General features: G+C 35.1%; 1 protein-coding gene across 1 annotated transcript; it reads left to right on the top strand.

The window, feature by feature from the left end:
- The first annotated feature begins 12,077 nt into the window (after positions 1 to 12,077).
- On the top strand, positions 12,078 to 16,371 carry LOC149690401 (nose resistant to fluoxetine protein 6-like). The gene is made up of 15 exons (XM_089870426.1): positions 12,078 to 12,084; positions 12,187 to 12,431; positions 12,504 to 12,618; positions 12,684 to 12,771; positions 13,252 to 13,346; positions 13,415 to 13,588; positions 13,655 to 13,748; positions 14,295 to 14,384; positions 14,446 to 14,611; positions 14,958 to 15,037; positions 15,118 to 15,261; positions 15,322 to 15,442; positions 15,683 to 15,869; positions 15,940 to 16,082; positions 16,147 to 16,371. The coding sequence occupies exons 1-15, from the start codon at positions 12,078 to 12,080 to the stop codon at positions 16,369 to 16,371; spliced, it is 1,974 nt and encodes a 657-aa protein (XP_089726552.1).
- Positions 16,372 to 26,681: the final 10,310 nt, after the last annotated feature.

Below are 26,681 nucleotides of genomic sequence, written 5' to 3'. Positions count from 1 at the left end.
TCTACGGAAATGCTGATATAAATTCCTGACGCACTGATAACGCTACGAAATACCACGTGACACATGTCCAGTAGAGCTCTATTTGATGGAAGACAAACTTGATATACACCCCGCCCCTACGTAGCGCGTTGTACTTCCCTTTAGAGACCTCAACAAGACTGTAACCACCAACATGCGTCATCAGGGGTGGGTAAGAAACGTGTTACTGTTTTTATGAATAAATTCTGTAAGAGTAGTTTACGCTTAAAAAAGAGGAAAAAGTCATAAATTTAATAACCTTGTCTATCTCTAGTGAAAGTATCTTTAATCGGCGCTTTCTTGTCAGTTCTGACCCGGACTAGCTAGCCAAGGAGATGGCTCCGATAGCGTTACTGACCGCCTTTATGGTGTTAACTCTGTGTCCGAAATATTTGCAAGCGATTAAACTGAATGATTTGAAAGAAGCCATTACGGAGAAGAGTGAAGAAGAGGCATTTCGGAAATTATTGGAAATTGAAAGCAATGCAAAATCGGGTATTGAAAACCTCATCAGGCAAATACTGCCAACCGTTTTGAGACTCAGTTCGGAATTGGAGCTAAGTGGAAAATGCATGGGATCCATGTTGAAACTGGTGACTGCTCTCAGAGATATGAAACTATGGGCCTTTCAGAGTAAGTCTGCAATTATTTATTATCCGGTTTCTTTGCAGCATTTTATTTTGCGGGTTTCTGGGTTTTCAAAATTCGTAGAATCGACTCATATAATCAAGTTATCTTCATATTCATAATCATTATACGAATTGCGAGGATTATATGGTAGATCGGTTTTTATATCGAAGAAATCTTTTGAATTGATTGGGAATCGTGTGAGAGAGTTGAAAGATCAGGCAATAGGGAGTGAATTGGTAGACAGAATTCAAGTTATCGAAAGAAATTTGTTCAAAATCGCAATAATATTTATAATTAATTGGGGATTAATAAATTTTTTGGGGGGATTCGTGAGAAGAAATCTTCAAATGTTTTGAAAAAATCATTTACGGAAAAACAGGGAATTTTATTGGAAATTCTTTGAAAAATCTTTAAGTTTTGATATTTACGAGGGAATCGAATGAAATATTTCGAAGGTCTGTAAAATTTCGTGAATAGCGTTGAAATCAGCTGGGAATTCAGCTAATAAATTGGGATTAGCAATTGAGGTAAATTTTATAAAACAGAGAAATCATGCGGTGACAATTTTTGAGTAGAGATAAATGAAAATTGGTAATTACTAATTATCTGTAAATTTGCGTATTACTGCAATTTTAGAATTGTAAATTATAAGGAGCCGAAGTTAGAAGTGTAAAAGTTACATTTTTCCATGGTAATTTATCACAAAGAAAAATGGTATATGATTACGTCATATCTCGTGAAAGTTTCCTTAACCTTTAATATACCTTCGTCAGAGGTGTTATTTACATTAAATTAAATATAATTAAATTGGTTAAATAAATTCAAACCCTACATTATCTATTAGAGGGGAGGTTTTTTTTTCGGCATAAGTAACAATGTTACCTTGAACATATGCTAGAATTGAGATGAATAGGAGTAATCCATCAAATTACACGGTAATTGTCTTCCTCCAAATACTATAGTGTGAGATTTACATTAAATGTAAGGAAGTATGAAGATAATTCACTTAAGTGTTGTAATTAAAAGCCCCAGCAAAAAAAATTAAACATTTAAAATGAATGATAAGTGTTCACGAATTAGGCCTAATTTTCATATATTAATCCTAAAGTGGTTGATTCGAGTGGAATACCCGTTGGAGGTGTACTCGCCGGTGCTGCATCCGCGTTCGGTTCATACCATCAATGCTTAGACGTTGTGGTTCCTCAAGAAGAATACGTCAAAAGTCCACCCACAGTGGGACAATACTGTCTAGCAAGTCTGAGAACACCCTTGCCGCCACGAGTTGGATGGCAAGAACTGTTCAAACCGATATTTTTAAATCACAACGCCACTTTCAAGACAGAAGTAAGTTTACAAACCACGAAAGACAATAATTAACCCGAAATACTCGAGCCAGATAACTATAGTAAACCTTTTCAATAGCTTATGAACTTCATAAGTGAAAAGTATCTATTCCTAAATTACGACATTGGCATCAGAATTGGAATTTGCGTGCCATCATCGTGTAGCAAAAATGAAATCAAAGATATGATAAAATTAAGTCAGTATTTGTTAGTATAGCGTTTGTAATGCCACGTCATCGTTTTAAAATATTGAACGTTGTCAAGTGACCAAATATTTCAAACAATGATGTGGCTTTTTAGAAACGCAGTTTTCAACAATTTTTAATTTTAAAACAAAGTGGGTTCAAATTTTGAACTTCACGCTGATATTGATTCTTGCGAGGTCAAAGAGAGTTTGAAATTGGATAAAACCCAAACAGCAATATTGTAAGTATTGCACTGTTTTCTAAAGGTTACCTTAATTATGACGTCCCAAATTTACATTACAATTATATTAAAATCATCATTAACGTTTGGGGCTGATTTAGGATTAATATTTCAGGATTGTTCTGAGTTCTTTCATCGTTGTATGCATATTCGCCACTATATATATAGAAGTCAAAGCCCATTATTGTGGAAGGAGTGCCTATGATCACGAGAAAAGTAAAGTGATAACGAATTTCTCTCAGTGTTGGGCACTTTTGATTGTTACCATGAGTGAATAATATGTTAGCTCCCTATAAGTTACTCAGGCTCCATAGGCGTAATGTATCCAGCAATTTCTTCTCATTTCGCCCGCGCGGGAAAAAAATCCGAATGTTGCGCTCTCTCTTGTCGAACAAAAAAACCCGCTCGTTCGGCTCCTCGACCTCGAGTCGTCGGCTGGTTTTTCACCAAGGGAGTGTTTTAGTCGTGAATGTTTATGTTTTAACAATTTAACATTAAATCATGGCGTTTGTGTCAGTATTGAGACAAAAAAAATGCAGGAACTCAATGCAATTTACCGACATTGATAAAGAATTCTAAAGTTGTTATTGTGACTTGAAACAAGAAAAATATACAACTGAGCTAAATCCAATCCACTGATCTCTTAACTGTTTTCTTATCCGAATCTACTGAGCGAAATATTCGGCTGCTTAAATAGCTCCGATATCATTGGCTAGCTTCCACTACACGCGCTTCCGGGGAAAAACCGGAAAGAAGAGTAAATTAGATTTTCGTTCACGTGGCGGCCGCAGAGCGTCGCATATAATTGGGAAGCCGGCGGCGCGGGAGAAAACGCTGGAGTATAAAAATGAGTTGCCTGAGTAACTTATAGGGAGCTAACATATTATTAACTCATGTTGTTACCAAAGTGTCCTAAACCTTGTTTAAATTTCCCATCTATATTTAATCGTTTCATCCTCACAGAAAGTTATTTCTACCGATCCATGTTGGCCTTTTCGATTGTGGTCAACTTTAAGAAATTGATGGTAATCAAACCTTCGCAAAAGAGATCTTTGGACTGCATGAATGGTATGCGATATCTATCGTGCACGTGGGTTGTGTTGGGTCACACCTATCTACTTTACGACATGCACATGTTCCGTAAGTACTTATAACAAAGATCTGATAAACATAAGGAAAAAACACTGACCGTTTGCGTCAATCTTACGCTGGTCACACAATTAATGATAAGTACTAGATTAACCTATATGAAACTTCGCAGGAGAAATGGTTAACGTCAAAACAATGTTGAAGGACATTTTTCTATCAGCAATTACGAATGGTTTTCTATCCGTCGAATCATTTTTGTTTATAACGTAATATTTTCAAAATTAATAAATAAGTTTAATTTAACCGTTTCAAGTCAACAGTGTTTCTTTTTACAGTTCAACTTTGCTGTCATATACTATCGTAAAACAATACGACTCGAGTCGAAGTTACAATCCAATTACTGGAATATTTCGCAGAATGTGGAGGTAAGTCGCAAATTTACGAAGCTAACATAATTAAAGACCACTAATTTTTAAATCTAATTATTATTTTAGAATGCTACCGGGAATCATGCTAATTACCGGTCTGGTTTTCTTGCTACCCTTCGTTACTTCCGGCCCCGATTACAAGGAAATGATCGACAGCCATATTGAGAATTGCAGAGAATATTGGTGGGCAAATCTAATTTACATCGTGAATTTCCTACCGCTGAACCGAAGTGTACGACATAATTTTTAACAAAAAGCCAACATTGCAATTAAAACATCTTTTTTTTAGTGTGTCCCGCATGTTTGGTACATTGGTGTTGATATGCAGCTCTTTATTGTTGGCGTAGTATACTTTCTTATACTGTTTAGGTAAATATATTTCTTTCAAAAGATTCTACAATCACTAATGTGCTTTGTTAACAACATACTGTAGGAAAAAGGTATACGGCAAGATATTTCTATTGACCGCTATAGCCCTATCAGTTATAGCCAGCGGAGCAGTTACCTACGTCATGAAATATCCACCCAGCCTGTTAATAAGATATTCTAACTTAAAGTACCTCAATATACCTTAGTTTCTGAATAATTCCATAAGTTGAATCAATCAACCCTTAAAATTCTAGTTTCTTGGCACAGTACGCCCTTCACGTATATCAACAACCACACGTACATCTTGGAAACTATGCCGTTGGTCTGTTACTCGGGACATACTTAGCCAGATTCCCAAAGGTCAAACTATCTCAAGTAAGTATTTAACTTTAATCCTGAGTTTGTGTCGAAAGGGTATCTGCTAGGACCATGTACCCTTTATCAAAGAGTAGATGACGTCTTGTCTTAGATTGGTCTCACATGACTATATTTATGTAGGGCTAAAACTCAAACTGTCACATAGACTAACCACGAATACTCGTTTTTAAGAAACCACAATTATATTTTACTTAAAAAGATATAATATATTTAAACAGTGGACTTGTTTCGTCGGTTGGACAGTGGCGATCGTAAGTAGTTTGGCCATCGTCTACGCCGTGTACCCTTGGAATAACCAAGTAGACTATTCGATGGTCGAAGCAATTGCTTACTCTGCAGCGCAAAGGACATCGTGGGGTCTGTGTATGGGGTGGCTGGTACTGGCATGCTACGCTGGAAAGGGTGGTAAGCAAATTGGATCTATAGGTTGACTTCCGTAAGTAGTTAAATATGATTTTCGTTTCAGGTTACGTTAACAAAATTTTGAGCTGGCCAGGGTTTCAGCCACTGGTTAAGCTAACGTACTTGATTTACTTGGTGCACTTGTTGGTGCTCATTACGTTTTGTTACTCCAGACAAGGACCTCAAGACTACTCAAACAGTACTCACGTAAGTAAAACCTAACATCTTTCCTTATCTTAAGTTTCGGCTGTGGTTTAGTTTAAACAAATGTCACTAGATGCTCTCATAGCCGAGGTGTGGAGATGACTAGACTGCTAAGTTTAGCTAAGGATATATCCGTCTCGAAACATACTAAAGATAACATGACTTTATCATTCAAGGTTTTCAACTTTTTTGGCGTTTTATGCGTTAGTCACATATTGGCGGCCATTTTAAGATTATTCTACGAAGCCCCCTGCATCGAAATGGAAAGAATATTTTGCTCGTGGCTACAATCTAAACCGGAAGTTAAGAAAAAAGAAAATATTGAATGTCACTCTGAGAGGAAACCCTCGATCAAAATGATCATTACCCATGAAAACGAATTGAAAAAGGTCCCAATACCAGATAATAACGAAATTTTAAATGATGAATTTAATTGCCATTTGTAACCAAAACACTCAAGTTTTACGTGTCGTCCACTTTTTTATAATAATCTTGTACAGTGGGGGCTAATAAAGTCATCATTTCAAAACGCTTAAAAACGTTTTTAATATATTTTACCATTTACTACCTATACATTTTAGAAATCCGCACACGAAAAACTGAGCGAAAACTCCCAGCCAGCCAGCTAGAAGGGGTCTCTGTATAAGCTTTTCAATACAAAGTACGAAACAAGAAAAACTAAAAATCAAGCCATTGTGTTTAGAATAATTTATAAAGGTAAATTACGGTTTAAGCTCTCTCTTTCAATCAAATATGTCCTTAAATTAATCAACCATTCAATATCTCCCTTCCATATAAAATTATATTTTAATATTTTTGTGTTAAATCTATAATTTCAAACTTAAATTAACCATTATCCGACTTGAATTATATCTCCAACGTCAATCGGAGTTGCGATATGAATAAATAATTAAAATATTTATAAAGTAATAAAAATCTTACTATTCTTTTCAAATTACTTACATTAATATTTAATTTTAATATAAACGACTGGACAATTACTTGAAATTAAATAAAAACAAAAGAATTAAAGCTTACTCGTTTTTGAAATATATCCTTATCAAGAAATTTAAGAAAACCCATTGTCTACAGTACAAGATTATATTAAATTAAAATTTTAAAAAGAAAAGATATCTACATATTGAAGTAAAAGAAAATTTCAAAATATTTCACATTGAATATTTTTATGACGAATAAATGAATTTCAAAACGTTGTTTAAACAACTTTTAAACATTGAAAATAAAGAAGCCTACACAGGAAATATTACGAAACAACTTCCGAAATATCTTAAACAAATCTTCTGCAAGAATGTTTTGCTTTCTCTACCTTGACGTCGATATCACAACCATAAAAATGAATGTAATTTCTTCTTTTTTCAATTTTTTTACGACTTCTTGAAAATTATCTTAGTAATAATAAAAATCATGTATTTCCTCTTAGTTACGGTAAATTCACAATGGCCTGTTAAATTTCGCTAACAATTCATATACACTACGTTCGGGCAAAACATTGCGCGGAATTGCCCAATCGGAACGCCGCTTCGCTTCCTGACGTACTACAGTGATAAATTAATTTAAATCTTAAACCGAAAAAATCCGAAACAAAAAAAATTAAAATCCACCAAAGATTTGCCCACCATAATATTTTCGACTTGTATTCATTTTGGTATGAATCTTTGACTGGGACAGAACAGAAGTCATATTGAACTATTGCCATTATGAAACCTAAAGTATTATTCTTCGTATTGCTAGTATGGAAAACGTGCTTTTTATCTACTTCCGGGGAAGCGTTTAGCGTATTTCCGGAAGCTAAACTAGAAGAATCGGAAGAAGTCGCGTTTCAGAAACTTTTAGCAATGGAAGACAAATTGAAATCGACAATCGAGGGTTTAATGAAGAAAGTGTTGCCAATTTTAATGAGCGGCGGTTCCGAAAGTGACATAAGCACGCAGTGTATGGGGTCGTTAATAAAGACGTTGATAGCTTTCAAGGACATGAAATTGTGGGCGTTTAAACGTGAGTATATATACTTTTATGACTTTATTTTAACTATCTACCTTGGACTATAATTTAAAATTATGGTGGCGTTACACTGTACAAGTGTTAGAAAATATTTCCTTTAATACCTGTGGTTTGACCGGGTTCACGACTCCTCATTTTTAGGACAATGATTCTTAAGGATGATGGTTCTATGACCTTTTACATTACAACGACGTCGCGATCGTAAAAATAATTTATCATTTTATCATTGCAAACCCCTTTTACCACTGAAACCCGTAAAACTTATAATATGCCAAATAAAAATCATCCTTGCTTTACAAATTTCATTGTAAATTTGTTAAGTTTATTTCATACTTAAACTTAAGAAAAGTACAATGCAAAACGTCCATGGTGAAACTTTTTTAAGTACAATGGTAGATATGAAAATAAATAATACAACTTTAAATTATTTGAGCGAAATAAGATGGCAATTTGATGACCCCCATTGTATTTATTGTGTGTTAGTTTAGGTAATATTAGGTATGGTTACTTTTAAATTAGATTAGGTTCAATGGGTCGAAGGGGGGTCATTTGATAGGTGAAAACCTCTAGATAAAATATGCATTTGGAGAAAACCGTTATAGGATAGGTTTGCAATACCAAAAGTTCATAAGTTTGTTCCATAAGATTGTCACTGGTTACAAACTGGATTCGAGCTAAAGCGACGCGTTGTCAAAGGCGGTTAGTACAGACTAAATAGGAAGATGGAAGTCTTCAATTTTCGCTTGTCGTTCTCGAAGTAGTTATCTCGAGCTGTAAGTCTCTAGCATTACGAAGTATAGGTAGTGTCATACTTATGGAACGAACATATCTTATAAACTTATGATAATACTACAACCCCTTTAGTGACAAAACAACAAGGTCATTTCCGAAAGGAAGTAACCACTTTCCGACTGGCACTATGGAACAAAACACTTTTCACTTCCCTTTCTTGTTATTCACTTCGCGCTTAAACGAACAAGATAGTTTATGACAATGCAAATTATCGCACGCTTAATTAAACACGCGGCGTCAGCAAGAATTAAATTTTATGTCACGTAAAATGATGAACGCCATCCATTAAAGGGCATCAAGCAGACTAAATCTCGCGCAATGATGGTTTTTAAGACCAATTATTTTTTTATTATTTTTTAAACAATTGCAGGAATTCTTTCTCGCCTAATTTTTACACTAGGTTTAATCTCCTCAAGGCATCGGATAAATGCATTATTATGTAACTAGCACATTTTAGTAACTCTATTCATAATATTTCTGATTGTTTTAAATAATTTTCATAATTAATGTTGGTCAAGTGAATTATATGATTTTAACAGAAAATTTTAGAGCAGAAAAATCGAATTACTACTTTATTATCTACTGAATAAATTAACACAAATTGCATAACGACTGACTGATTATTAAATATTACATCATCTACGACTCGAAGTATAGTTTTTAATGCGAACTCTAAGGTCTAAACCAACGTGTTCTGATTAGAAATATTTTGACATAAAATTATGGATAAATTTCATCATTAAGTGTTCCCCACACTATTTTAATTAACCCTTGCTTTGAAATATTATGAAGGCTTAAATTTATTATTCCCATTCTATACTTAATCACCCATCCCAAAAGGAATGCTATAAAAATCAAATCAGTTATTTGCTCTTAAAAATTCACCTATGCTTCCGGAAAGAAAAAATCAAACGATTTTGATACTTAGAGCTCAACCCTATAACGAATCATTAAGCACAAAAATATATTGCAACGCTTTCAACAAGTAAAATATGTGTTAAAATGTATTTTTACACTAAAGTGATTAGTTACCAAAGTAATAACAATAAGTTTTATGCTAATTTTCTCGAGGAAATACACTTCCTTTAAAGGGTTTAATTGAGTGTCATATTATGGTTGTTACGTTACCTTTATGTAAACAAATTTTTACAGAAATGTAACGTAGCAAAAATTGTTTACACAAAGGTGAGGTAACGTAGCAACAATTTTTTACATAAAAGTAAGGTTACATTAAGGTAACGTTGAAAACAATTGTTGTTACGTTACCTTTATGTAAAAAATTGTTGTTACGTAACCTTTATGCAAACAATTGTTGTTAAGTCGCATTTATGTAAACAATTTTCGTTACATTACCTTTATGCAAACAAATAAACAACCCCGAATAAGTTACGACCTTTAACGCTTACAATTCAATGATGATCTACTTAATGTACATTTTGATGTTCTTCATACAACATTTCCCTAACTTTAAGATAAAAACAAATTAACATTAGGGTAATCTTCCGCCTTAGATATACCGAGACAAATAAAAAGAGAACACAAAATGGGGTTAAGTATGCGTATTATTATGTATGTATACTTTCTCCTTTCACGTTCCTTTGAACAAGAATTTACACGGTTTCACAGTTATTTGTTTAAAATATTATATAACAAAAGTTTCCTTCGTAATTTAACGCAAGGATGACCGATCAATCTTCAATTGTAACCTTGAATTAAAAGAGGATAATATGGGCGGAAATACTTCTCGTAATAAAATAAACGTTAAAGGAAGTCTCTACCCTAATTGTTAACGAAAAAAAATGGTTTCTTTGTAGTATACGTGATTTAAATGGATAGATGTTTATAAATCTACAATGGATTTTTAGGTTGAAACTTTATTTGAATATAGAAAGCATCTACAGATCTGAACGCTACTATCTCTTTAATCGTGATAATTGCAGAATTCTTTGACCAAATTGACCCCAATGAACTTTGAAATACGAGGTTAATCACAGGGTCGCGGTTTGGATTTAGCTTTTACTTTCAAGAATGTGTCAAGTATATTCAAAATCTCCGTTTGGGTCGATTTGATCGAAAAACGGGTGATCGAAAACTTTCCCAAATGATCGAAATCCCATTTGATCGAATCCCATTTGATCGAATCCCATTTGATCGAATCCCATTTGATCGAATCCCATTTGATCGAATCCCATTTGATCGAATCCCATTTGATCCAATCCCATTTGATCCAATCCCATTTGATCCAATCCCATTTGATCCAATCCCATTTGATCCAATCCCATTTGATCGAATCCCATTTGATCGAATCCCATTTGATTGAATCCCATTTAATCCTCGTCTATCGTTCAACATGTTTTTAAAACCAAAAATAGGTTTACTTTAGGTTATGTAATATTTAATTTTATTTTATTTTGGATATTATTTAATATTTTATTCGTTTTCTGGTACTAATAAATAGGAGAATATTTTGGAAAAGGTGGCAGCTAATTAATAGGAGAATGTTTTGGAAAAGGTGGTAGCTAATTAAAAGGATAATATTTTGGAAAAGGTGGTAGCTAATTAAAAGGAGAATATTTTGGAAAATGTGGCAGCTAATTAGTAGGAGAATATTTTGGAAAAGGTGGCAGCTAATTAATAGAATATTTTGGAAAAGGTGGCAGCTAATTGATAGGAGAATGTTTTGGAAAAGGTGGTAGCTAATTAAAAGGAGCATATTTTGGAAAAGGTGTCAACGAATTATATGAACCAAACCTAACCTAACCTCACCTAACCTCACCTCACCTCACCTCACCTCACCTCACCTAACCTCACCTCACCTCACCTCACCTCACCTAACCTAACCTAACCTAACCTAACCTAACCTAACCTAACCTAACCTAACCTAACCTAACCTAGCCTAGCCTAACCTACCCTAACCTAACCTAACCTAACCTAACCTAGCCTAATCTAACCTAACCTAACCTAACCTAACCTAACCTGACCCTATGAAAATATTTTGGAAAAGGTACCCTTTCATTTGGTAATAGGCAAAATCAAGAGGAAATACATTTGATATAAACTTCCCTCGGATAAACTTTCTTCGTCACTATATAGCAAACCTGAAAGTGTATGACTTGATTAGAAACAACGCATTGTATTAATAAACGTTCTTCGTCACTATATAGCAAATCTGAAAGTGTATGACTTGATTGGAAACAACAAGAATTATATTTGATATTTTTAACATACCTTCGAGGATTCGAACCAGCAACCTCCCGATCCGCAATCCAGTACCGTATCCATTACGCAAGCGGGTCGATGAAGGCTCTTGCATTTTAGATTAAATGTATACTATTTCTATCATATTATTATTTTAGGGGGATATATATAATTTTTATTCGATCAGAATTACTTTCGATCAATAGGGACGAAATGCGCTCCCGTCAGAATTATTTTCGATCAAACTAATTTCGATCAAATAAGACATTTTTCGATCCCCCAATTTTCGATCATTAAGGAATATACCCAAAATCTCCACGATGATTGCAGTTACCGCTATGACTCTAATTTTTTACATAAATTTTCAAGTGTCTCTAGGACCTAAATTGTGATGGATTGTTTTAAAATTTGATTGAGCATATACTATACTCGCCAGTTGTTTATAAAATGTTGACCATACAAAAATCCTAAGTTCATAAGATATATTCCATAAGTATGAAACTTTCTATTCTTCGCAATGCTAGAGGCTTACTGAGAGTTAGTTCGAGAACGACAAGCGAGAATTGACTACACCCTATCGGTTTTACAGTCCATCTTCTCCTATTTAGTCTATACTAAGTCTTTGACAGCGCCTCATCAGGCGTCCCTTTACCTCGAATCTAAGACCGACGTCACTTCATGACAAACTCCAGTTTGTACCCAGTAAAAAACTTGTGGAACACATCTTATAAACTTGTGATAAATTCAATTAACTTGGCTTTTTTAAACTTCACATTGCATGCCAGGTATTATTACGATCAAGACTTAGAATTGTTCCTAAGTTTAGAGTGAGCGAATTGTTTCCAAAACTTCAAAATGTAATCGTTCAATTTTATATTTTTAAACAGTTGTTGATGCCACCGGTAAACCAAGTGGCGGTACATTAAGCGGTGGTACCTCAGCTCTTGGCAGCTACAATCAGTGTCTAGACGTGGTCATCCCACCAAGCAGTAGCTACCGCAAAGAGGAATTGCCACCTAAAACGGGACAGTACTGCGTCATTCGAATTAGACCACCGCTTCCACCCAGACCAAAGAGAATTCACATAATGGAAGATATCTTTCCTCACATAAATTCCACCTTCAAAACCGAGGTTTTACGATCCACTTTACCTTCCCATTGAATACATCATAGCAAACGTACTTATTAACTTAATTTTTAACAGATAATGAATAAAATGAAAGAATCCCTATTCGCCATGTACGACACACCGTTCAAAATGGGCCTGTGCGTACCATCGACTTGTTCCAAAAACGATGTACTTCAATTACTTAACCCAAGTACGGTACATACGTTTTCGGTCACGTCTGTTGCTAAGTAATCTATAAATTGCGTTTACTTCTAGTTTCGAAAGAAATGAGTGTCAATGCGGACGTTGAAACGTGCGAAATTAAGGAAGGATTAGTCGTCGATCACGTTCAACTAACAATTATGTAAAATCATTATTAACCTAAATACTGTTTAGTGTTCTCAGGAATCCATATAACTAATAAGGAAACAGCAAAAAGGCTGGGCTTAAAGAAGGCTCCTCCATTTTGCATCTGCATGGTGGAGGATTTTATTAAGCGGAAGGCTAGTGGGGGAGTAAAGCTGATTGGGCAAACAGGGGTATGACGTTAGGTAGGAGGGGTTTCTCCTGTACTGCTGTGTCCCAATAGAAATAATTTTGCCCCCATATCTTCCATCTTGATGATGTCAGCTTCAATTAGCCATAATAATTCAATTCAAAATATGTTGTTCTCTCTCTCTCTCTCTCAGAAAAATTTGTATACTTATGAGTAGTTATGTCACTTATGATAAAATATAATTAGAGTACGAAACAAGTTTTCTATCAAATCATAATTGTTTCACCCTTTCTTTTATAATCTAAAACATAAATTAAATAATTTTGATTAAGCTTTATTTTTTTCTAGAGTGATATTCACTTTGATTGTCGTCATCAACATATTCGCAACAGTCATCCACGAGATCTCTAAAATCCTCAACAGACGCGAGAAACCAACTCCAAGTGAATTTCAAAGTTTCCATAGTTAATTATTGTTAAATACACGTTCATAAATGTCTATTCTTTCCCAGATTTCATGCTAGAAGTGATCAAATGCTTCTCACTACGAGAAAATTTCGAGAAATTAGTGCGTACTAAGGAGAGTGCTAAAAGATCCCTGGATTGCATGAACGGTATCAGATACCTGTCAGCGACATGGGTCATTTTGGGTCATTCATATTTAGTCAACGAACATAATCTATTCCGTAAATTCCAACATTAAAATATATTTAGTAAGGTTTATAAATAATGATGGCTTTTTAAAATTTCAGGAGAAGCCACAAATATGAATGGAATCGTTAAGGGTTTCGCTTTCCAAGTCATTGGAAACGGATTTTTGTCCGTGGAATCTTTTATCCTAGTGTCGTAAGTTTACAATTTATTAATATATACACATGAATTTATTAATTTTGAAACTAAATGTTCATTTGTTGAAATTAATTCCAATTGAGAAGTTTTCCCGGACTTACTGAACTGATTCCTAAATTCCCTGGCTTTTCCCTTATCATTTGAACCAATAATCTCCTCGTTTTTCCCCTAATCATTTGAACCAATAATCTCCTTGATTTTCCCTAATCATTTGAACCAATAATCTATATATTTATCCCTAATCATTTCAACCAATAATTTTCCTTACTTATCCCTAATAATTAGAACCAATAATCTCCTTGTTTTTCTCTAATCATTTGAACCCATAAAATCCTAGTTTTTCCATAATTATATGAACCAATAAAGTCCTCGTTTTTCCCCTAATCATTTGAACCAATAATCTCCCTGTTTTCCCTAAATATTTGAACCCATAATCTCCTTGTTTTTCCTTATCATTTTAGTGTTATGATCTTCTTTACCAACTCTCATTTATAAAAATTAAATTACCAATTTACCTTGAACCAAATGTTTAATGTTTTACAGCGGAATTTTAATGTCCTACACTACGGTGAAACGATTTGATTCCCAGAATTATTTCTCTCCAACCATAAACATAATCCGTCGAATAATTAGGTACGTTTCGCCGGGGGTATAATTTAAAGCTTAATTAACAATAATAAGGTTCAAATTTAAGGATTCTTCCATGCGTGATATTAATGAGTGGCGTCATGATTATTCTTCCGTTATTTGGTTCCGGACCATTATTTAAAGACGGGATGGAAGATCACGCCAATAATTGTAGAGTTAGATGGTGGTACAATGTTCTGTTTATCAGTAATTTTCTCTCTCTAAACCATATGGTAAAAATTTAAATTAAACAAAAAATTCATAAGATATGTTCCATAAGTTTGTCACTGGTTACAAACTGGAGCTTGTCATGAAGTGACGTAGGTCATAGATTCGAGGTAAAGCGACGCCTGGTGAGGCGCTGTCAAAGGCTTAAAAATGCAGACTAAATAGGAAGATGGACTGCAAAATTAATTAACCGAGTGTAGGGCTTCAATTCTCGCTTGTCGTTCTCGAACTAGCTCGATCTGTAAGTCTCTAGCATTACGAACTTTTATAGGTAGTGTCATACTTATGGAACATATCTTATCATAAACTTATGATTAAAATAAGGTGATAATTTTGTCAATATTATTTTAGTGTCTTCCACACGCTTGGTATTTGTCAACAGACTTTCAGTTGTTCCTATTGGGCATAATTTATTTCATCGTGCTTTTCAGGTAATCAGGTGGACTTGAGCCACAGTTAATGGATACGTTTCAAAGGGGACAAGGGTCTATTAGCGCAATTATTTCCCTAGATTAAAATATAGTATTTTCAGGAACAAAACTATGGGTAAAGTTTTCTTATTCGTTGCATTGCTGGTTTCGGTGGTGTCCAGTGGTATCGTTACCTACCAGATGAATTACCCGCCAGCCATGCTATTAAGACACATGGATATAAGGTACAATTACTAATTATTGGAATGAAATATCGTCGTGTAAATGAATACGAAATATTCCAGGTTTGTGACAAGCTACGCAAGTCGCGTGTATCTCCTACCGCACGTGCATATTGGTGTTTACGCATTGGGATTGTACTTGGGAACATTCTTGGCTCGGAATCCCAAAATAAGGTTATGTTTGGTGAGTTAAATGCGTCTAAGAAAGGTATTTCCAATCGCGTCCATATTGAAAAATGACCTTTCAAGATTCTATGGACAGGCTTTATGGCTTTTGGGTTCAATTTTCCGCCATTTTTAAAAATGGCGGCCATATAAGTAAGAAAAATTACCCGACACGTTAACGGCTTAGGGGCAACACCGGATGCCTTTTCTACTAATAGTACAATATCAAAATAACAAATTCGAATCATTTTGCTTTTAGTGGACTACAGTGGCCGGTTGGATAGTGGCCTCCGCATCAGGAATTGCAGTTGTCTACGGAGTATACTCTTGGAATAATGGAAAGCCCTATACGGCCATTGAAGCCATTCTCTACTCAGCGGCTCAGAGGACAGTTTGGGGTGCTAGTTTAGCTTGGGTTGTTTTGTCTTGTTTCGCCGGAAGGGGAGGTATTGTTTCCAAGTGACCCCATAATGTTATTAAAAGTGCAGAAAAAACTTAAATTTCGTAATATTTCAGGCATTGTAACATCGATTCTCACGTGGCCCGCGTTTCAACCTTTAGTTCGAATATCGTACCTTCTATACCTGGTTCACATTCCCATTCTAATCTACACGAATCACAGCAAATTAGGGCTGATTGACACGACTCACCAATATTTCGTAATAACCTTTTAACTATGGGAATCAATAGTGAATTTCTGTAATATTGTTTTTCCAATTTCAGGTGTACAACTTTTTCGGAGCTTTATGCTGTAGTCATATTGCTGCCGTTCTCATTCGAGTTTTGTTCGAATCACCCGTGATTCAATTGGAAGCGATGTTCTTCGGGCATATTAATAAACGAACAGTTACGAACGGGACCCCGAAAAAGGTTACAGTGCAAAATAGAGATTTAGAATCGGACAACGGTGGTCAACACCAAGGCGTAGTGGTGTCTGAGAAAAATTAAACATATTTCATTATATAATTCGAGGGAGTTTTATAACGAAAATTACGAACAAGCTATGTCTTCTATACAGGGTGTTTCTGAAAAGTATGTCAGAAAATAAGTGGGGATGTTCTTTGTACGATTTCGTGTCGAAAATATGACTTCTATGACATTTTGTCGTCCGGGCCACTGTTTTCGAGTTATGATTTGAGTGTTTTTGGGATGACACCTTAATTAAATTAGAAATCATGGTCTAAATCAGTTTCTTAATTAAATTTAAGTGGTTATCCATCCTTAAAGTACTTCTTTCATAACTTGAAAACGGTGACCCGGACGGCAAAATGTCATAGACGTTACATTTTCGACTCGAAATTGCCTAAAGAACACCCCCCCCCTTTAATTGCTGGCAGTTCTTTCAGAAACACCCTGAGCACTGTTAGATACCATAGGTAATTGTCCTGGCCATAGGAGTGTACCGCTTCTGGCTGGTAATTTTAAGTAATTACGACGACAATTGCTATGACAACTAATATTATCAAGCGTAATTACAGGCACAAATGTTCCTGCAAACATTAGGGTCATTAAATATCAATTTAAAAGCATTTAGATATCAAGAAAGTTTTTTGAATATCAAGAAAAACTGGCATATAGTTATTGACATAATATAATAATAATGATTTGATTAGGAATTGTAATTTTATGCGCGAAACAAAAAAAGTCTATGATAGCCATAACTACGACATTAATGATAACAAGTTGGGAAACCAAAATAAACCTCTCCGAGTTGAGACGTTTTTCTTAAATAATTGAATAAATATAATTGATATTATTTTTATCGTCAGTAATTTACCTTAATATTAGTAAAGCCGTTTTAAGAAACTTTATTCCTAAAACCATTTTAAACATAGCTATTGTTGCCCGTCAGCCCGTCGGGACATTATTTATTACTTTTCATGCGGACATTAGTCCATACCCCATAATAGACCATTTCGATGTAACTAAGAGGGAAAGACACGGGGGTAAAACTTTGCCTTTCATCTCTCTCTTTTTGGCGCCTGCGCTGTATTCATCTTGTATCATGAGAGTGCATGCGCAGAGACGGATGGCAATGCGTCAACCCCATTGTAAGTCCCGAGACTGAGGGTTGCCTACCAACTTATTTTACATCGAAAAGGTTTATAAGACTCCCTGGATTTAATTAGTATTCAAGCGGAGTCTTCCGTATCCCGGTTTATGGTATTAGAAGTTGTAGACGTTTAAAGAAAAATATTTTGCAAGAACAATTTAACGAAAAACACGGGGCATTGCAGGCGAGGTCAACACTTAACAAGGTCGATCACTTTCTCTTAATAAAAATGTGTCTCAGCAAAACCAAAACGTAAATTATAAGTGATGCAACTATATAAGTATCAAGTATCGTTGGGTTCTCTTTAAAACCAAAAACTAAATTTTCTTTAGAAGATACTTTGACTCTTTAGAGGAACGATACACGTTGATGTCCAATCGATATAATGATTGTGACATTTAAATCGTTGATATTATGTCTGATTTTAATATGTCCCTTAACGAGGGCAGCCATTTTGAGGGTAGAACCCCCCGTGACGGAAGCTACGGCGCAAATTGCATTTGATAAATTATTGGAGAGTGAAGTTAAGTTAAAAGATGCGTTGGAGAGTATGATTAAGAGTGCTTTGCCAAATGTTATGGGTGTTGTTTCTGAAGTTGAAATTAGTGGACAATGTTTGGGATCACTACTGAGTTTCACCAGGGATTTGAGAGATATGAAGCTATGGACAACTCAAAGTAAGTAATAATATTTGTAATAATTAAAGCTTTTTTTGTTGTAAAATTTACAATTGAATACAATATATCTTATACTAGCATAAGTTTATAAGATATGTTCCATAAGTTAGACACTACCAATACTTCGTAATGCTAGAGACTTACAGCTCGAGGTAGTTCGAGAATGACGGAAGCGAGAATTGAAGTCCTAAACTCGGTGTTAATTTAGCAGTCCATCTTCCTATTTAGTCTGTACTGTACTAAGCCTTTGACGGCAAATCCAAGCCCAAAAACCATAAGGCCAGTCTATAGGTTAAAGGTTATCCAGTGCACTAAATAATGTAGATATAAACATGGTTCCAATTGACATGTACATTGTTTTATACGCTCTATCGATGTTAATATATAATTTTTAGCCCTTAATAACCCTTTAAGAATTATAACGAAATATGAAGTCAAATCTCTTAAATTTTATAACAAAAAAAATTCGTGAAATTTGAGGAATAAATAAAAATTCTTGAGAAAATAACAAGAAATAAAAAGGTAATCCTGACCCAAAAACAGGTGTCTGTAAATATTTTTTTTTCAAGGGTAAAAAACAGAAAGAAAAATATAAATTAAAAATAATTACGTGGCATTATGTCACTCTTATTTGCCACTTGTAAAAAGAAAATAGATTCCGCCCTAACCGCCCCCCCCCCTATGAAACGTGATTCGAATAATCCGCCTGATTAATATAGCGAAAGAGATAGATTATATCACTTTAGGGCTCACGAATTAATCTAATGCTTGACTTATTATTAAGTGTGCCATTGGGTTCATTGAAGATTATAAAATCACGAAATGTTTTTGTGAAATATTATGAAATTATAGGAATTTTAAAGTTAAGGCTATATAAGGGCAATTGAATTACTGAGTAACCTTTATTTTAATAACTAACATTGCTTAATTAAACCGCAATTAATTTCATTGTGAATGAACAACATGAAGAAATTAATCTATCCGTGGAATATTGAACTATGAGTAAAAGTTCCAATTTATGAGAAATGTTTTATAGGTCAAAGAATATTAATTTATAAAGATGTTGAAATAAATAAATAAATAAAATAAAACATTCTTCAAATTGCTTAGCTCGAGAGTTAAATTACAAGGGAAAGCTCGTGAATTATTAGAGATCTGAAGGAAAGCTCGTGAATTATTAGAGATCTGAAGGAAAGCTCGTGAAATATTATTAGAGATCTGAAGGAAAGCTCGTGAAATACTATTAGAGATCTGAAGGAAAGCTCGTGAAATACTATTAGAGATCTGAAGGAAAGCTCGTGAAATACTATTAGAGATCTGAAGGAAAGCTCGTGAAATACTATTAGAGATCTGAAGGAAAGCTCGTGAAATATTACTGATTTGAAAAAAAGCTCGTGAAATATTTGAAATATAAAGGAAAGCTCATGAATTATTAGAAATATGAAGGAGAGCTCGTGAAACATTAGAAATCCGAAGCAAAGCTCTTGAAACATTAGAAATCAGAAGAAAAGCTCGTGAAACATTAGAAATCAGAAGAAAAGCTTTTGAAACATTAGAGATCTGAAGGTCGTGAAACATTTGAAATACGTGTAAATTTGTTTCAGTGTTGGACGCTATGGCTAAACCAGTGTCATCCTTACTAAGAGGTTCAGCGGGTAGTTTGGGTGACTTTGAAGAATGTCTAAATATCCGTGGTCCGGTTAACCCTGACCCCAAGAAACAAATCAAGGGCAAATATTGCTTGGTAGACTTCACCTTTCCATTGCCACCTAAACCAAAACACGTTAAGCTCTTCGAGCCACTTTACGCAAACGTCAACGGATCTTTCAAAACTGAGGTCAGTCTAAATAACATGTAACTCAATTTCTTCACATTAAACAATTAGCCCGTCGGCGACAGTTACCTAACCTTAATCAATCGCAAAAGACACCATTACTTGACAGTGTGTAGGAACGCATTTAAAAATTATTTCTCGTATGAATTGGAGTTCTTTGCCGGTGTCAACTAACATCGTTTCGATATAATACAGATTGAAATCTAATACGTGCAGGGAATGGATAAAGAAATAGCTTTCTCGGTAACTTTGTGACAATTTGACCCAGTTTGGAATTGAAATTTATATTATTAAATCGCTCTCGACCTGTATTTTAACATAGCGAAACACTAAATTGGGAATTAGAATTTGAATGATATTATTGATCATCTGTCAAGCTGTATTTAAACGCGATTATTAGTTACCTAATTGGGGGTTTCTATTTCGAGGAATTGTAAACATAATAATTAAGCAACAAATTTAGATTTGGAAGGTTCATTGCAAACTACTTAAGTCTTTGAAAAAACAAATTTTAATCGCGATTAAGACAAAGTTACGAAGTTCCTTTTTAATAATTAATGAAAATCGAATCGAATAAACTTCGATGTCCAAGTCAGTGAAGTAATAACTAAATTTGGCCGAAAATGACCATCATAAGCAGTTTCGTGTTCTATAAGACAATAACTCTATATCAACCCCTGGTCACTCAAATAAATCAAATTAAAAACACAACATCACTATTACTGATGGCTGTTAGTGTTATTGGAAGCAGTTAAAGGGGTGGAAATTTAACCCCACTAAACGGGAAACGTCGTTACCCCTCTAAACCTCAGTCTAAACCAATAGGACCCATTCTCCTACAAGCCTTTCACTCCATAAATTCTCCGCCATTTTGCGGGGAAAGGGAAGAAACTATTCTTGAGCTGCATCCCTCTGTTATCTCCCATTACATTACAATTAACTTGCTTTCATTAAAAGTTTGGGAATGTCAATGTACGTATTTACACAAAACAAACGCATTCTTAATTTTGAAATATTAAAGGTAACAATAGATCATTAGATTAATTCCTTAAGAGAGGCAAACACAACAGGGGAAGGGTTATTTTCTCGCGCCAAGAAGTACCACAAGAGGCAGTGTAAGTCGGCTAGCCTCCCTCCGCGTGTTGTGAAGGTGGGCTCCGTCTGGTGTTGACTCTTGGCGCCGTGCGTTGGTATCTCTGCAAGAATTTAATGGAATGTTCTATTATCACTTCAAATATTACATATCTTGAAAACTTTCATTCAAAAGACTATGGACTTCTTGTACCGCAACTTATCTTTTGCCTTATACGACACCCCTCTGAGATACGCTATTTGTATACCGTCTTTATGTTCTGGAGAAGATGTCCTCGAAATTGCAATGAAAGGTAATAATTATCAAACCAGGTTTGACTTATTTTAACCCTTAACTGAAATGATTAAATAATAGTCCTGGCGCCTCTAAATTTCCACGTTAAACTACATTCTTGTCAAGTGGATGAACCGAAAAAGGTGGACAGTGTCCAAATAGCTATACTGTAAGGTTCTATAACTGTTCCTTAAATTGTTTACCAAAAAATGTAATCATTGTGTTTTTAGCTCAATAATAGGTGTTCTTGTTTTGTTATGCGTCGTTGCGACTTGCATTGAGATACTATTCTTCAAATTAGATAAACCAAGTAATTAATCATAATTAATTAAGCCATAAGAGATTATATTGAATTTAATAATATTGTTACGCAGCTTTTGCGCAAAAGATAATATTGGCGTTCTCAATTCGAAATAACCTTGAGAAAGGTTTTGATATAAAGAAAACTAAACCATCTAAGTTGGATTTCTTGTACGGTTTACGATACCTTAGCAGTTGGTGGGTCATCTATGGACACGTGTATTTACTGTTGGACAAGCACCTTTATAGTAAGTAACTAATTACAACTATTAATTCATTTTGGGGAGAAAAATATCGTGTCGGTTGGTGATTTAAAACAATATCTTAAATTTATGTTAACATCTTTTCCCTAGAAAATTTGTTAAACGTTGACGTATTCAGGCAAAGTTTCCCTTTCTTAATTATGGAGAATTCCTATATCTCGGTGGAAACGTTTCTATTTATTGCGTAATAAATTAATACCCTTATTATTTAATATCAATATATTTTGACGAAATGGAAAAAATATTTATATATTTACAGGGCACTTCTGATGTCGTACATGGCAGTTTCAGCGGGTCTGAAACGGCCTAATTCTTATAGACCAATCAAAAGCTTGATTTGTAGAGTTTGGAGGTAAGTTTTAATAGAAGTTTATAATACTTCTCTTCGAGAGAAGTGTACGAGCACAAAGCGGGTGGGGTAATTGTAACAGGATTCTTCCCAACATCATTTTACATTTGGAGTGCACAAGGTTACTAAACTGAATTACATACGCGATAAATAGTTCCCTCATCATTACTATAGCGCTTAGCTATTTGCCAAGGCGCATGCATGCGCTTGTGCGTTTTTGTCCCACGTCAAGACAATCAAGGTTTGTGGGTTGATTGCTGAGTATTTAGTACCAAACAGTTAAAGAATTGATCCTGAAGTTTGACGAGCGGAAGAGCAAACAAAAAGGTGCATGAGCCAGGGAAGAATCATGTTACATAACAATAAAGTATTTAGAGAATATAGAGTGTCATCCTTCTTTTATTATCCCCTTCTGTTTTTACTCAAAACACCAAGTAATTTAGGCGTATAAAATCTTAAAATTTGAACAAACTTTATTCAGATTGCTACCGTCTGTCTTGCTTGCTATTGGTATCACCATCATTTTCCCACTGTTCTCATCTGGACCATTATGGAACACCTACGCGGATAAGATAGCCGGAGAGTGCCGTCATAGTTGGTGGACAAACATTCTTTTTATCAATAATTTTGTGCCGATGAACAGAATGGTAAAGTATCTACTTGGACAAACGTATCATAACCCCAAAACAATACTTATGGAGAGTACTATGGGGTTATGCTAACACATATTACCTCAAGTGGCAGTCTCATAACTTGTTTTTCTACTATAGTGTTATATAGTCACATGGTACTTGGCGGTTGACGTTCAATGCTACATACTAGGAATAATATATATCCTAATTTATCAAAAGTAAATTTAATTTCTTACAACGGGTTTTTTATCTAAAAATATCGTGTAATTTCATGTTTAAATCTTATTCGACAGGTCACCTAACACCGGAAACGCGTTTCTAGCGATTATCACAGTATGTTCCATACTTTCAACGGGAATCCTAAACTTTTTTTACGATTTCCCACCGACTGTACTGTATGCACAATTATCAATGACTGATTTCACGTAAGTGCTTTAGATACAAATGTCATTCAACGCATCGTGACTTTCACCAGGAATTCATAAAGCTACTAGGTATCATTGCGTAGCCTTTTTCACTCAACGTACCTAGGCGGATTTTGTGTGAAGAGCTAGAGCCTAATCATTATGTATGGCGAGTTTTACCTCGAAATCACAGTTAGAAAGACGTTCAAATTATGACGCGTGACGACTCAAGCCATTCCCACTAAACCAGCATATAAATTAACATTGGATATATGGGGCACAATTATTCATAGTAGCTGTTTGTATTCCTGCTTCCACACATTGAGCGATTTGATGGGATAATTGCTAAAAATATTGATATAGCCTAATTCATCCAAATAAATGATTCCAGATTTGGTTCCGAATTCATGACACGTGTCTACCAATCTCCACACGTACACGTTTGCGTGTTTGCCGTAGGATTATATACGGGGACCTTACTGGCCTCGAGAAAACTCAATATGAACAGGGTTAGTGCATGATTTCAATTTTTAAAGTCCAGAAACTCCAGATCGAACAAAATTTCTTAAACCCCATAGATTGTCAGTATTGTAGGATGGGTTGTATCTATTGTTCTGGCTTTAATCACTTTCATAGTGCCATATCCATGGCATAAGGGTGAAGGTTACTCGGTTGCAGAATCTTTCGCGTATGGTTCTTTATACAGGACTGCTTGGGCCTTGTCAATAGCATGGATTTCAATAGCGTGCTTCACCGGACATGGAGGTAAATAATTTTAAATAAAATTTACACTGATTTTCACGTAAGTTGATGAAATTTCACTCGAGGCCTTTTCACATCCAAAGTAAAGTGGAATCAGTGATTCATTAACTACTTTTGTTTTTTAGGTATTGCTAACTACATCCTGTCATTCCCCATTTTCAAACCACTTGGACAAATAACCTACTGGGTATACCTTATCCATTATTTGGTTGTCTATTATTACATGGGTTCGTTGGTGACCCCGGTGTCATTGAATCATATTTCGATTGTAAGTTTAAACGATGGGTGTTCCACAAAAGGTGGTAGGACCGAGATACGTCATGGGTTCTGTTGGCGATGTTCAGTAGGAAATGTTCTATGAGATTTTTCACTAAAGACCACCTGCGCTGTAGTCTTTGCGCAGAGACGGCAATGCATCAACCCCCTTGTATGTCCCGATATTGATGGTTGCCTACCCCATTTTTTACGTCGAATTAATACAACATAATGTAATACAACCTTTTCGACTCAAAAACGGCCATTGGCCATCAAACCCACTATACTTTGGTCCTATACCACCCTTTATAACTTAAAACCAAACCTTCCCAAAAATATTCTAATATTTTTCATTATTTTTTATTATAGTTATACTTGTGTTTTGCTGTTGGAGGTATTTCGCACATTTTGGCGCTGATTTGTCATTTAATTGTGGAAGCTCCTATGAGTCAATTGGGCAGTGTAATATTCGACGCCATTGACAAAGACACTTCTAAACATTATAAACCTAAATCGGAGGAAGTAGAACCCGAGAAGTCTAGGGCTCCAGGCGCAACAAATGAATCTACAGTCGTACCCGTTACGGGTGACGACAAAGTGAACTAACATTTTCTTTAGTTGCAAATGTCACAGTGTAAACTGCCCTTTCATTTTACCCATGTATATAGAGCTATTTCAGAGGGGGTAATGGCTAGGTCACCAATGCTATTTTCCCATAGAGAAACCCTCACAAAATGGCCGCCCTCTACACTCAAAGGCAGGCCCAATTTTCGTAGCAGACGAAATTTTTCCCCCACTGAAATAGCTCTATAAAACGTATTTTTCTCTACATGTAGCGATTTATGGAGTTTAAATAATATATGTATATTATAGAGTAATGTCAGTTCTACGTATGCAAACGTCATACCCTTCTATCTCTTAGCTCAGTGTCATCCCCCCTACCAGGCGCGTACAGTATCCTCTCTTACAAAAGCGCGCCTAGAGGGAGGGATACACAGTCTACTCCCCTCTCTACCGACACTACTCTATAGTAAAATTCGCGAAATATTTAAAATAAAAAAAAACTACAATTTCAAATGAACTAACTAAACTTAGAGCGAAACAACAAAATGTTAATCTAACTACTTATGAAATGAAATATTTTAGTACTCACCAATTTGGCCAGTTCAAATGAGGTGACGAAGTTCATGATGTCGTTGGTCACAAATGGTCCGAGGCAATGGCCTATTAAGTTCATTTAATAATCCACAGGTCACAGTTTCTAGGGTTAAATCCAAAGTTCGAAGTATCTTCATGGTCACACTTTGCACGGTGTCACAAAAGTTCGTAGTGAGGTCAATAATTAGTTAATGATGGGTCACACGGCGGAGGTTCGAAGGATGAAATGGGTCAAGGTCACAACTTCGTCGTAGACAATGAGTTCAGAATATATGTATTTCTAGAGTTCTATTTGGATATCGGGTTTTCGCGCTCGCGCGACCATCGTTTTTGAAATTAGGGGACGGACGGACAACTTTATCATTAGGTGGTGGCGCCATCTATTTCACTTAAAAACACATATTTGTTACCTATGGCGTCTGCTATAATTTCTTAATATAGTGAGGAAATGTTTAGAAGCCGCTATGATTCGAGTAAAAACAGAGAAGGAACTGCATTAACCGATAGTATATGTATTTTTGAGCTTTCGTGATAGTCAACTTGACAAAAATGATCACCGCAAATGTCTTTTTTTGGAGTCCATTCAATTCCATTAATAGCCTGACACCATTGTTTAGGTAATTACGAATTTTTTGTAGGGAATCTTAATCGTACAGTTCAAAACGGGTTGAACTATCTAAATATTTATTAATTTTCTATACGTATATACTTATGTCACAAAACATTTTTATTCCTACCAGTGTTGACACACTTTTCTACTGAGCATTTTCGACCCATTTTAAAATTTAATACATTTTCACATTATGTGTTACTTTAATAACTAATAACATATAATTCCCAAGTAAAAACACGCATTTAATAAGAAAATAATCAATATTCTATTTATTAAATATCAAATTTTATTCATTAGGCTCCACTTACTGTTTTTCAATTACCTAACTTTCATATTTTGCGCTTTACTTCTTCCTAAGCCTAATTTTCAAACTCAAGCTGCGGCGATTTAGCGGGGCGCTTTCCCGCAAAATCGTGGGAAATTCTTTTAAGCTTCCCACGTAAGGCGATAGATGGCGCTAACGCCTAATGATAAAGTAATGAAATTCGACGAATCGAGTCCGCGAGGAGGAAATTCAACAAAAACTCTAGAAATACATATATTCTGAACTCAATGGTCGTAGACGCGTATCGCTTACAATTTTAAGACTATT

The sequence above is a fragment of the Phalangium opilio genome, unplaced genomic scaffold, assembly GCF_054372755.1.
Source record: "Phalangium opilio isolate 3A_F unplaced genomic scaffold, DU_Popi_V2 ptg000031l_1, whole genome shotgun sequence".
NCBI lineage: Eukaryota > Metazoa > Arthropoda > Arachnida > Opiliones > Phalangiidae > Phalangium > Phalangium opilio.
Note: the sequence above shows the minus strand (reverse complement) of the source record. Positions and strands in the feature narration are given on the sequence as shown.